The sequence below is a fragment of the Heloderma suspectum genome, chromosome 2, assembly GCF_057233095.1.
Source record: "Heloderma suspectum isolate Gila_16-S chromosome 2, 16-S_ref, whole genome shotgun sequence".
NCBI lineage: Eukaryota > Metazoa > Chordata > Lepidosauria > Squamata > Helodermatidae > Heloderma > Heloderma suspectum.
Window position 1 is genome coordinate 377,757,115 of NC_139459.1, and position 13,519 is coordinate 377,770,633.

Genomic DNA, 13,519 nt, shown 5'->3' on the forward strand with positions numbered 1-13,519 from the left:
GAATTGCACAGGGCACCGTCTCAGAAGAGACATTTTCCTCCGGCGTGGAATAGAAATCGACGTGGTGGGGGGATGCCTTCTTAAAATGCTGCCTTCCAACTGTAATTTTTTAACAGCTTCTAGAAAAGACAGTGCAGTTAACCCATGTAGCCCTAAAAAGTACAGAATTATGCCTCCAGTTCTGGGCTGCAGCTGATTTTTTTTTTATTATGAAGATATGGGACAGAAAATTGCCAAAGCATCTTCTTCCTCATGAGGCCATCTTTGCTTCCTGGAGACTTCCATTGGAGGACCTTGTTCTCATTCTTAGGGTTGAATCCAATGTTAGTCCTACTCAGTAGACTTGAGTCCCATTCGTTTCAATTATTATTATTTATTTATTGCACTCATATCCCGCCTTTTTTCCTCTTGCAAGGAACTCAGTGGGTCTACTCTAAGTAGGACTCATACTGGATTCAACCGTTAGCTGTTAATTATTTGAACTTCACTTTTGCAAGATCAAAAACGCCATCAATAGGCTTTCAAAAATTGCTCGTGTGATTGCATACACAGGACTGGGCACTCTGCACTGCTGGACTGGTGAGAGAGATTGTTCCACCGTTTCCAGGTGGCTGGTTGCTTGTGCCTGTGACCCCCCCCCCCCGCCCCATCTCCCAGTATCCTGCCTTGTGTCAGCCTGCGCTGATTTGCAGAGTGTCCCCAGTGTCATTTAACGTCTATAGGAAGCCGCTGGCAGCGCTCATTAGGGGATTTGGAGCTAAATGCCGTCGGTGCGCTGATGACACACAGCTCTATCTCCCTGTGAGATCTGAATCAGGAGAGGCTGTGCAAGTCCTGAATCAGCGCCTAGACTCAGTAAGGGGCTGGATGAGGGCCAATAAACCGAAGCTGAATCCTGGCAAGACGGAGGCCCTGTGGGTGAGTGGTTCCCGGGTCCAGGACATGGGCTTTTTGCCTGTTCTGGATGGGGTTGCATTCCCTCTGAAAGATCAGGTCCGTAGTCTGGGGGTACTGTGAGATCCATCGTCGTCGCTGGAGGCCCAAGTGGTCGCAGCGGCTCAGAGTGCATTTTACCAGCTTTGGCTGGTTCGCCAGCTACAGCCTCTCCTGGACAGGCACAGCTTGACCACGGTGGTCCAGGCATTAGTAACCTCAAGGCTGGATTACTGCAATGCGCTCTATGTGGGGCTGTCCTAGAGGCTGGTCTAGAAGCTGGAGCTTGTGCAGAATGCAGCCGCCCAGCTGTTGTTGGGAGCTGCCCCTTTTCAGCATCGACCTCCGCTGAGGGTATTGCACTGGCTGCCTATTTGCTACCGGGCCAGGTTTAAGGTATTAGTTGTTGTTGTTCAGTCGTGTCCGACTCTTCGTGACCCCATGGACCATAGCATGCCAGGCCTTCCTGTCCTGCGCTCTCTCCCGGAGCGTGCTCAAGTTCATATTCATTGCATCAGTGATGCTATCTAGCCATCTCATCCTCTGCCGTCCCCTTCTCCTTTTGCCTTCAGTCTTTCCCAGCATCAGGGTCTTTTCCAGGGAGTTTTCTCTTCGCATTAGGTGGCCAAAATATTTGAGCTTCAGCTTCAGTATCTGTCCTTCCAATGAGCAGTCAGGGTTGATTTCCTTTAGGATGGACTGATTGGACCTCCATGCAGTCCAGGGGACTCGCAAGAGTCTTCTCCAGCACCACAGTTCGAAAGCATCCATTCTTCGGCGCTCAGCCTTCCTTATAGTCCAGCTCTCACAGCCATACATTACTACTGGGAAAACCATAGCTTTGATTAGACGGACCTTTGTCGGCAAGGTGATGTCTCTGCTTCTTACTATGCTGTCTAGGTTTGCCGTAGCTTTTCTCCCCAGGAGCAAGCGTCTTTTAATTTCATGGCTACAGTCACCGTCTGCGGTGATCTTGGAGCCCAAGAAAGTAAAATCTGTCACTGCTTCCATTTCTTCCCCTTCTATATGCCAGGAAGTGATGGGGCCAGATGCCATGATCTTAGTTTTTTTAATGTTGAGTTTCAAACCAGCTTTTGCACTCTCCTCTTTCACCCTCAACAAGAGGCTCTTGAGATCCTCTTCGCTTTCTGCCGTTAGGGTGGTATCGTCTGCGTATCGGAGGTTGTTGATAATTCTCCCAGCAATCTTAATTCCGACCTCTGATTCATCCAACCCGGCGTTTCTCATGATGTACTCTGCATATAAGTTAAATAAGCAGGGTGACAATATGCAGCCTTGTCGTACTCCTTTCCCAATTTTGAACCAATCGGTTGTTCCATCTCTGGTTCTTACTGTTGCTTCTTGACCCTCGTACAGGTTTCTCAGGAGACAGGTAAGGTGGTCTGGTACTCCCATCACTTTAGGAATTTGCCACAGTTTGTTGTGATCCACACAATCAAAGGCTTTAGCGTAGTCAATGAAGCAGAAATAGACGTTTTTCTGGAATTCTCTTGCTTTCTCCATGATGCAGCGAATGTTGGCGATTTGATCTCTAGTTCCTCTGCCTCTTCTAAACCCAGCTTGTACTTCCGGTAGTTCTCGGATCGCATACTGCTGAAGCCTAGCTTGTAGGATTTTGAGCATCACCTTGCTGGCATGTGAAATGAGCGCAATTGTGCAGTAGTTTGAACACTCTTTGGCGTTGCCCTTCTTTCGAATTGGAATGTAAACTGACCTTTTCCAGTCTTGTGGCCACTGTTGAGTGTTCCAGATTTGTTGGCATATTGAATGCAGCACTTTAACAGCATCATCTTTTAGGATTTTAAATAGCTGAGCTGGAATACTGTCATCTCCGCTAGCTTTGTTGTTACTAATGCTTCCTAAGGCCCACTTAACTTCACTCTCGAGGATGTCCGGCTCAAGTTCAGTGACCGCACTATCATGGCTTTCAGGGACATTCAGATCTTTCCTGTATAGTTCTTCTGTGTATTCTTGCCACCTCTTCTTAATCTCATCTGCTTCTGTTAGGTCCCTGCCTTCTTTGTCCTTTATCATGCCCGTCTTTGCACAAAACGTTCCCTTGAGATCTCCAATTTTCTTGAAGAGATCTCTAGTCTTTCCCATTCTGTTGTTTTCCTCGATTTCTTTGCATTGTTCATTTAAGAAGGCCTTCTTGTCTCTCCTTGCTATTCTCTGGAACTCTGCATTCGGTTGGGTATATCTTCCCCTTTCTCCCTTGCTTTTCGCTTCCCTTCTTTCGTGAGCTACTTGTAAAGCCTCATCAGACAGCCACTTTGCTTTCTTGCATTTCTTTTTCTTTGGGATGGATTGAGTTGCTGCCTCCTGAACAAAGTTACGGACCTCCGTCCATAGTTCCTCAGGCACTCTGTCTATCAGGTCTAATCCCTGAAATCTATTCCTCACCTCCACTGTATATTCATCAGGGATATGATTTATGTCATACCTGAACGGTTTAGTGGTTTTCCCTACGTTCTTCAATTTAAGCCGAAATTTTGCAAGAAGCAGCTCATGATCTGAGCCACAGTCAGCTCCAGATCTTGTTTTGACTGACTGTATGGAGCTTCTCCATCTTGGGCTGCAAAGGACATAATCAATCTGATTTCGATATTGACCATCTGGTGACGTCCATGTGTAGAGTCGCCTCTTGTGCTGTTGGAAAAGAGTGTTTGCTATGATCAGCATGTTCTCTTGGCAAAACTCTATTAGCTTTTGTCCTGCTTCATTTTGTACACCAAGGCCATGCCTGCCTGTTATCCCGGTGATTTCTTGACTTCCTACTTTAGCATTCCAATCCCCTATGATGAAGAGGACATCTTTTTTTGGTGTTAGTTCTAGAAGGTGTTGGAGGTCTTCACAGAACCGATCAACCTCAGCTTCTTCGGCCTCAGTGGTTGGGGCATAGACTTGAATTACTGTGATGTTGAATGGTTTGCCTTGGATTCGTACTGAGATCATTCTATCATTTTTAAGATTGTACCCCAGTACTGCTTTTCCCACCCTTTTGTTGACTATGAGTGCTACTCCATTTCTCCTAAGGGATTCTTGCCCACAGTAGTAGATATGATGGTCACCTGAATTAAATTCGCCCATGCCTGTCCATTTTAGTTCGCTGATTCCCAAGATGTCGATGTTCAATCTTGCCATCTCATGTTTGACCGCCTCCAGCTTACCTTGATTCATTGATCTGACATTCCAGGTTCCTAAACAATATAGTTCTTTGCAGCATCGGATTTTCTTTTCACCACCAGACACATCCACAGCTGAGTGTCCTTTCGGGTTTGGCCCAGCCGCTTCACTCTTTCTGGCGCTACTTGGAAATACCCTCTGCTCTTCCCCAGTAGCATATTGGACACCTTCCGACCTGAGGGGCTCATCTTCCGGCATCATATCTTTTAGCCTTGTGATACGTTCCATGGGGTTTTCTTGGCAAGAATACTGGAGTGGGTTGCCATTTCCTTCTCCAGTGGACCACATTTTGTCAGAATTTAATGAGCTTCTGCCATGCATTAAAAACATGGTTGTTCAGGCAGGCATTTGGGGTGGGCTAGGGTAATTTTAGAAATGTGATGTTTTTAATGTCGAATTTTATTGTGTAAACTGTTTTTATTGTTGTACATCGCCCAGAGTGGCTGAGTGACCGGCCAGATGGGCGATTAATACATTTAATTAATAAATAAAGAAAGAAAGCCAGGGAGTTTCAGAAAACATCTATTTCTGTTTTATTGACTATTCTAAAGCCTTTGACTGTGTGGATCATAACAAATTGTGGCAAGTTCTTGGTGGTCTGGGGATACCAAGTCATCTTGTCTGCCTCCTGAGGAATCTGTATAACGACCAAGTAGCAATGGTAAGAACAGACCACGGAACAACGGACTGGTTTAAGATTGGGAAAGGAGTATGGCAGGGTTGTATACTCTCACCCCACCTATTCGACCTGTACGCAGAACACATCATGTGACGTGCTGGGTTTGATGAATCCAAAGCTGGAGTTAAAATTGCTGGAAGAAACATGAACAATCTCCGATATGCAGATGATACCACTTTGATGGCTGAAAGCGAGGAGGAGCTGAGGAACTTTATGACAAAGGTGAAAGAAGAAAGTGCAAAAGCTGGGTTGCAGTTAAACCTCAAAAAAACCAAGATTAGGGCAACCAGCGTGATTGATAACTGGCAATTAGAGGGAGAAAACGTGGAGGCAGTGACAGACTTTGCTTTCCCAGGCACAAAGATTACTGCAGACGCTGACTGCAGCCAGGAAATCAGAAGATGTTTACTTCTTGGGAGGAGAGCAATGACAAATCTTGATAAAATAGTTAAGATCAGAGACATCACACTGACAACAAAGGTCTGCATAGTTAAAGCAATGGTATTCCCCGTAGTAACCTATGGCTGCAAGAGCTGGGCCATAAGGAAGGCTGAACGAAGGAAGATAGATGCTTTTAAATGATGGCAAAATGATAACAGATGACAAAGGAAAGGCAGAGGTGCTCAATTCCTACTTTGGCTCAGTCTTCTCCCAAAAGAGGGTCTATGACCCCCCTGGCAAAGGCCAAGTACAGGCTGAAGGGGCAGGATTGCAGCTTGAGATCGATAGCCATATGGTCAAGGAACACCTCATTACTTTGAATGAGTTCAAATCTCCAGGGCCAGATGAACTGCACCCTTGAGTAATAAAGGAACTGGCAGAAGAACTCTCAGAACCGCTGTCTATTCTCTTTGAGCAATCATGGAGGACGGGTAAAGTGCCAGATGACTGGAGGAGGGCTAATGTTGTCCCTATCTTCAAAAAAGGTAAAAAGGAGGAACCTGGGAACTACAGACCAGTCAGTCTGACATCAATCCCTGGGAAAATTCTGGAGCAGATGATAAAGCAATCCATCTGGAAGCACCTTGAAAACAACGCAGTGATTACTTGTAGCCAACATGGATTTGTCAAGAACAAGTCCTACCAGAAGAATCTGATCTGATTTTTTGATCAGGTCACCTCCCTTGTGGACCGTGGGAATGCTGTAGACATCATATACCTCGACTTCAGCAAAGCTTTCGACAAAGTGCCCCATGATATCCTGATGAGCAAACTAGCTCAAAGTGGGCTAGATGAAACAATGATCCGGTGGATCCAAAAGTTGGCTACAGAATCGGACTCAAAGAGTGCTTATCAATGGGACCTTCTCCAACTGGGGAGAGGTAACGAGTGGGGTACCGCAGGGCTCAGTCCTGGGCCCAGTGCTCTTCAACATTTGTATTAATGACTTGGAGGAGGAGGTGCAGGGAATGCTGATCAAATTTGCAGATGACACAAAATTGGGCAGGATAGCTAATACTTTGGAAGACAGAAACAAAATTCAAAGTGATCTGGATAGACTGGAGCACTGGGCAGAAAACAACAGAATGACATTTAATAGGGATCAATGCCAAGTTCTGCACCTCGGAAAAAGAAACCAAATGCACAGTTACAAGATGGGGGATACGTGGCTCAACAACACTACAAGCGAGAAGGATCTTGGAATTGTTGTCGATCACAAGCTGAATATGAGCCAACAATGTGATGTGGCTGCAAAAAAAGGCAAATGCTATTTTGGGCTGCATTAATAGAAGCATAGCTTCCAAATCCCGGGAAGTACTAGTTCCCCTCTACTCAGCACTGGTTAGGCCTCATCTGGAGTACTGTGTCCTGTTCTGGGCACCACATTTTAAGAAGGATGCAGACAAACTGGAGAGGGTTCGGAGTATGGCAACAAAGACTATCAGGGGACTGGAAACAAAGCCCTATGAAGAAAAACTGAAAGAACTGGGCATGTTTAGCCTTGAGAAGAGAAGACTGAGGGGAGATATGACAGTGCTCTTCAAGTACTTGAAAGGCTGCCACAGAGAGGAAGGCCAGGATCTCTTCTCGATCATCCCAGAGTGCAGGACACGGAATCATGGGCTCAAGTGACAGGACGCCAGATTCCGGCTGAACATCAGGAAAAACTTCCTGACTGTTAGAGCAATACGACAATGGAGCCAAAGACCTAGGGAGGTGGTGGGCTCTCCCACACTGGAGGCATTCAAGACGAGGCTGGACAGCCATCTGTCAGGGATGCTCTGACTTGGATTCCTGCATTGAGCAGGGGGTTGGACTCGATGGCCTTGTAGGCCCCTTCCAACCCTACTATTCTCTGATTCTGTATCCCACTGTCAGAGAGTGGTGGGTGGCTATAAGGTCCAATGACCTTGAGGTAGCTGTGGAACTCTTTTAGGAGACTCTTTTAGGAGCCAGGGCTTGAAGGGGGGCCTCTGTAGGCCAGATTAGGTCCATAGACCAGAGGTTCCCCATCCCTGTGAAGGGCTTTTGGTCTGACCCAACACAATTATTCTTATGTCATTATGTTCTTCTGTCAGGGGTGTGGGGGTGGGTAGAAAAAATACCATATGGGGGATATGAGAGAAATTTGTGAAATTCTGCACAGGGTGGAGAAAGCAGATAGAATTTTTCTCCCTCATAATACTGGAGCTTGGGATCAGCCAGTGAAATTGATTGGCTTCAGCACTGGGACAGATGGAAGGAAGTATTTCCTCAGGCAATGTAAAAATGAATGTCTGGAATTTGTTGCCCCAAGCTAGGGTGCTGGGCACCAGCTTAGAATCATAGAATAGTAGGGTTGGAAGGGGCCTACAAGGCCATTGAGTCCAACCCCTGCTCAATGCAGGAATCCAAGTCTTAAACTTTGAAGCTTAAATGGCTTCAAAGGGATATCAGATGGAGGGATGGAGGAGAAGAGGGCTGTCAACAGTTTTTATCCATGATGGCTAGAAGGAACCTCTGTGGTCAGTGGCAGTGTATCTCTGCTGGGGGGAAGACAAAATTGCAGAGCTGTGGCCTTCATGCTCATGTTGGGAGCTTCCCAGAATTGCTCAGCTGTCCACCACTGGAAGCAGATACTAGACTAGGGTTGCTTCCCCACTGAACTATTTAGTGCCCCTGAGGCATTGCTTTTCTGCAGTAAGCTAGAAATGGAATTAAAATAACTAATTCCACTTAGCATTGAATATAGCAGTATTTTATCTGGCAACCAGCCCCATCCCTGTGACCAAGACCCTTCCATAGTGTTTAGTCACAAGTAAATCCTGTTCCACAAAGGTCCCTGGCAAGTGTTATTAAAGGGTTCCTGCTTGCATTTTCTGTTGCTTTTCTTGCTTCCTTTGGACACAGCAGCAGAGTTGCTGATGAATAGCCTGGTAACTGCCCCTTAATGTTAGTTGCTGTTCCCATCATGTTTGAGGGAGGCTTTAATTGCTGTTTTGTTCTCATTTTTCCATTTGTTACAGTGAACATGAATTAGTTAACAGTAAAAATGAAAAGAAAAAAGCTCCGAAGCTCCAACAAGGGTGAGTGTGAGGGAATACCACCCCAAAAGGGCAGGAGGGATTGTGCCTCTCCCTGAGGCTGCTGGGGGTGGGGGGAGAGAGAGGCACCCATTGGATCTCCCAAGCACAATCCACTTGACACACACCTACACCCGGTTCAAAATTCGCCAACCCCACTCATCTGGTGCAAGGAGCCAGCCCTTGGGATTGCAGGACACTGCCTGGTGGCCATCAGGCCTGTGTTGACTATAGAGCATCTGGACTCTGTGATTAGAAGCATGGAAACCACTACAGATGTCATAAGGCCAATGTGGGGAGACATTTCTGGTTGTGCATCCTGGCCCCCTCCCAGAAGTTTATGAAGCCTCAGAGCTTGCAAACAGAAAAGCATCCCCCTCCCCGAATTGTCCATCACAGGTACTATTTAGGGAGAAACTAACTCGGTGTCCTCTTCAATGCAGGGAGCAAGCCAGCCATTTAGGAGCCCCAAAACAGGCGAGTGCCAGAGGAGGGGGTCTCCTTTGTGGAGGGGGAGGGGAAATAGGCCATGGCCTCAAGACGGAGAACCTGACATCCATTCCTTTTATTTGAGGACCCCCCTCATCTACCCCCACCTGCCTTGTGCCATCCGTCTCAGGAACTGAAGAGGAGTTCGAGGGGTGCATAAGTTATCGGTGCTCCAGAGGGAGGACAGGGGTGCATTCAAGGGGGACTTGGACTGTCCAGCATGAAAGATTGTCTTGTTGTACATCAGATGCCTCTTCGGTTGCTTCCACCCTGTTTTCTTCAGAATGGACCTCCTTCAGTCACTCAGTTTTATGGAGAATTGAGACAATGCTGCCTAACACTTGAATTCTAGTGTATTCTGTGTTGGCCTGCCATATTTTCTCAAAGCTGATTTGTGGCAATTGTTTTGACCTAAATACTCAAAAGCAGTGCCAGTCTGAACTGCCAAAGTACTACTGGGACTTCTCTCTACAAGTTGGCCTTTAATGTGTAGATTTCTCTTTGCCCCTTTAAATAGTTGCTCATTTCACATGCCAGCAAGGTGATGCTCAAAATCCTACAAGCTAGGCTTCAGCAGTATGCGAACCGAGAACTACCGGAAGTACAAGCTGGGTTTCGAAGAGGCAGAGGAACTAGAGATCAAATCGCCAACATTCGCTGCATCATGGAGAAAGCAAGAGAATTCCAGAAAAACGTCTATTTCTGCTTCATTGACTACGCTAAAGCCTTTGATTGTGTGGATCACAACAAACTGTGGCAAATTCTTAAAGTGATGGGAGTACCAGACCACCTTACCTGTCTCCTGAGAAACCTGTACGAGGGTCAAGAAGCAACAGTAAGAACCAGACATGGAACAACCGATTGGTTCAAAATTGGGAAAGGAGTACGACAAGGCTGCATATTGTCACCCTGCTTATTTAACTTATATGCAGAGTACATCATGAGAAATGCCGGGTTGGATGAATCAGAGGTCGGAATTAAGATTGCTGGGAGAATTATCAACAACCTCCGATATGCAGACGATACCACCCTAATGGCAGAAAGCGAAGAGGATCTCAAGAGCCTCTTGTTGAGGGTGAAAGAGGAGAGTGCAAAAGCTGGTTTGAAACTCAACATTAAAAAAACGAAGATCATGGCATCTGGCCCCATCACTTCCTGGCATATAGAAGGGGAAGAAATGGAAGCAGTGACAGATTTTACTTTCTTGGGCTCCAAGATCACCGCAGACAGTGACTGTAGCCATGAAATTAAAAGACGCTTGCTCCTGGGGAGGAAAGCTATGGCAAACCTAGACAGCATAGTAAGAAGCAGAGACATCACCTTGCCGACAAAGGTCCGTCTAATCAAAGCTATGGTTTTCCCAGTAGTAATGTATGGCTGTGAGAGCTGGACTATAAGGAAGGCTGAGCGCCGAAGAATGGATGCTTTCGAACTGTGGTGCTGGAGAAGACTCTTACGAGTCCCCTGGACTGCAAGGAGGTCAAATCAGTCCATCCTAAAGGAAATCAACCCTGAGTGCTCATTGGAAGGACAGATACTGAAGCTGAAGCTCCAATATTTTGGCCACCTAATGCGAAGAGAAAACTCCCTGGAAAAGACCCTGATGCTGGGAAAGACTGAAGGCAAAAGGAGAAGGGGACGGCAGAGGATGAGATGGCTAGATAGCATCACGGATGCAATGAATATGAACTTGAGCACGCTCCGGGAGAGAGCGCAGGACAGGAAGGCCTGGCGTGCTATGGTCCATGGGGTCACGAAGAGTCGGACACGACTGAACGACTGAACAACAACAACAACAAATTCAGTGGTATGGCCATTCCTAAATAAGCCCTTATTTAGTCAGTGCCTGTATTCTCTGCCCTGGGTGGGAGGATTAATTGCTATTTTTTCCCCTGTCCACCCAGACCAGTTGCTCATTTAATTTAATTCTAATTTAAGTTTGCTACTGCTAGATTTTTATGAGGTATTATTAATTGTTCTGCGTAAGCCCCAGCAGACACAGGTTTCAGACAACAGTCACACTTGCTTACTTTATTTTACAAAATCTGAGTTTCTTGCTATCACAAGTTTGGAAAATCAAGCGCAGGATGCTAAGCTGCCTCAGTCATTTTTTAAGTACTTTATCTACAGGTGAACAAAAGTCAGGATTTGGAATGGTGTCAGATTCCAGATGTACATAGAGAAAATAGGGCTCTTTGCACATAATGATTTACCATGGTGGGAGCATTTGACAACCCTTTTGAATATTCAGCTCCCAGTTGGGCGTCACTATGGGATGGCTGAACCCGGATATTATGACCTGGTTTGCACATAACGACAACCCAGAATATGTGTTAAATATGGGTTGAGTATCAGTTGTCATTGAATCGCAGGATGTTGTTGAATCTTGGGTTGTAGTTACAAGCAAACCCTGCACTATGGTTTAACTATGGGTTGTTTATCACAAACAACCCAGAATTCACAACCCAACAACAAATCATGGGTTCTTTTCCTGGGTTGTTAACTCAGAGTTAAGCCATAGTTCACACGTAATAACAATCCACAATTCAATAACAACTCACAGTTCAACAACAACCCATACTCTGGGTTGTCGTTATGTGCAAACCAGGGTTAATTGTGGGTTAAGCAACTCACAGTTAACCTAACTACTAGTTGTAGGTTAGCTGTGGGTTGTTTAACCCATGATTAATCTATCGTGTCCAGGTTTGGATGTTGCATAGCAACACCCAGTTGGCCCAATCAGGGGGATGAATATTCAAAACAGCCATGGAATGTGCTTGGCATGCACCATGGCAAATCGTGGGTTAATTAACCCACGATTTGCCACAGTTATGTGCAGACTGGATCAATAAGTGACTAAACACATATGGAGTAAAGGTCTGTTTGAAATGAGGCTTTGGGGCATTCCAAAACTGACTCTCTCATCCAGTCGTCTAAAGATACAGCTTAGGTCTCCCTCATGGACCATGTCCAAATTAACAAATTGTATTAGTTCCTTAGAAATATGCCACAAACGTCTTTGTTGCTGGACTCTGGTGTTCTTGCAGCAAAGGGCTAACATGCCTACCCTCCTTTTGAACTGTATTCCAAAATACATTCAGGGACAAAAAGTACCCCCCCTCTTAAATCCTCCTCTGCATTCCCCCAAACTAGCGTCTAACATCCTTTTGCCCAAATGACTACAATTTAGCAATTGCATATTGACTGCTGTGCACTAGGTGTTGTACATGTCAGTTTCTCCTCTGGGTCATTCTTTGTCTACAAAACTGGTCCTGTGCCCACCTTTCTTTCCAAACCTAGATTTGGCATCCAAAAAAGGGCAGTCAGTTATCTGGCCACACAAAATCCCCACCATCACTTCAGAAGTCACTCTGTCTGGCTCTTTTGCACCAGCCTGTAATAGGGGCCCCTCCAGTCCATCAACATGGCATGGGTCCCCTCCTCAACAACCTCCCCGCCTTCTAGCACCACAATCTTCTGTGCCTTCTCCACTGTCTGCATCCGGTGAGCGATCACCAGCACTGCCCAAGCTGGGCCGTTCAGCACCGACTGCTGGATCTATGAGAAGAAGCAAGGATGCGTATTAGATCCATGGGGGGGGGGGTGTACAAGCGGGGAGAGGTGTCTTGCTGAGCATCACGGAGCTTCTTGTGGCTCCTGTCCTTCCCATACACAGACTCTCCTCCAGCCTCCTCGTTAGATAATAATTATAATACAAAGCACTGATAAAGAGCAGAGATGGGGAACCATGGCTTCCAGCTCCTAAGCCATGTAGGGTTTTATATGTCAACACAAGCACCTTGAATTTGGCTCGGTGGCATATGGCAGCCGGTGCAAGGCCCGAAGAACTGCCGTAAGATGTTCCCGGCAGTAGGCTGTCCCGCTCAGCAGCCAAGCTGCAGCACTTTGCACCAGCTGCAGCTTCTGGGCCAACCTCAAAGGCAGCCCTACACAGAGCAGACTGCAAGAATCCAGTCTCAAGGTTGCCAGTGCATGGACCGCTGCGGCCAGGCTAAACGTACACATTTCCAAAAGTATTTTATCCTAAAATACATTTTAAATGCATTTTGGTGAGTGCAAAATCCGAAGGATAATTGCGTTCCAATCTGCACATTAAGCTGGGAAGTGAGGATTGGGTCAGTTTGCATCATCATTTACAAAGATCAAACTCCTCAAACTACCAAAAAGTGGCTTTGGGGGGGAAATAGTCCCACATCCTCCAACATTTCACTGATGGATGTAAGGACACTCACCTCACCCCAAGGTTCCTGGGGGTGGGGAACCTGTAGACATCTGGAGCCCACCAGTTCCCCAGCCCTTCCTGAAGCACTGCCTCTGCCCCTCGCACACATTTCTCTAAGTTTGCATACAAACACATTTTCTACAGAGATGACCCCAACACCTTCCCAGCTAGCAAAACAGGGGCAGCAGCCTGCCAGGGTCGGGGACCAGAGAACACAGACTGTCCTTGGTAGAAAGGACAGCTGGAGCGTACGCAGCTCTGAGTGCTTCAGAGATGACACCTTCCATTAAGAAATACTGCACCGTGCAGAACATGCAAGCGCTTCACATGACTGGGTGCCACATACACTCCGTACCCTGTAACCTACACTCTGCTCCTCCTCCGAAGCATCATTATCCCTTTTGAAAGGTCTCTCCTGAGTCACATGTTGTCCTGCCCTGACTGGAGGAGTCCTTAAAGGAGGAG

At 46.5% G+C, this 13,519-nt stretch overlaps 1 protein-coding gene and 1 long non-coding RNA gene across 2 annotated transcripts in view; both read right to left on the reverse strand.

Annotated features, from left to right (window-relative positions):
- The window catches only part of LOC146356295 (uncharacterized), an 867,031-nt gene that overhangs the window by 129,901 nt on the left and 723,611 nt on the right, over positions 1-13,519 (reverse strand). The window lies entirely within an intron of this gene.
- Positions 10,712-13,519, reverse strand: part of LOC146356299 (antigen peptide transporter 2-like) — a 36,926-nt gene continuing 34,118 nt past the window's right edge. The window contains exon 12 of the mRNA XM_084839145.1: positions 10,712-12,369. Coding sequence (XP_084695271.1) covers positions 12,178-12,369 — 192 coding nt within the window. The 3' untranslated portion in view covers positions 10,712-12,177. The remainder of the gene's footprint in view (positions 12,370-13,519) is intronic.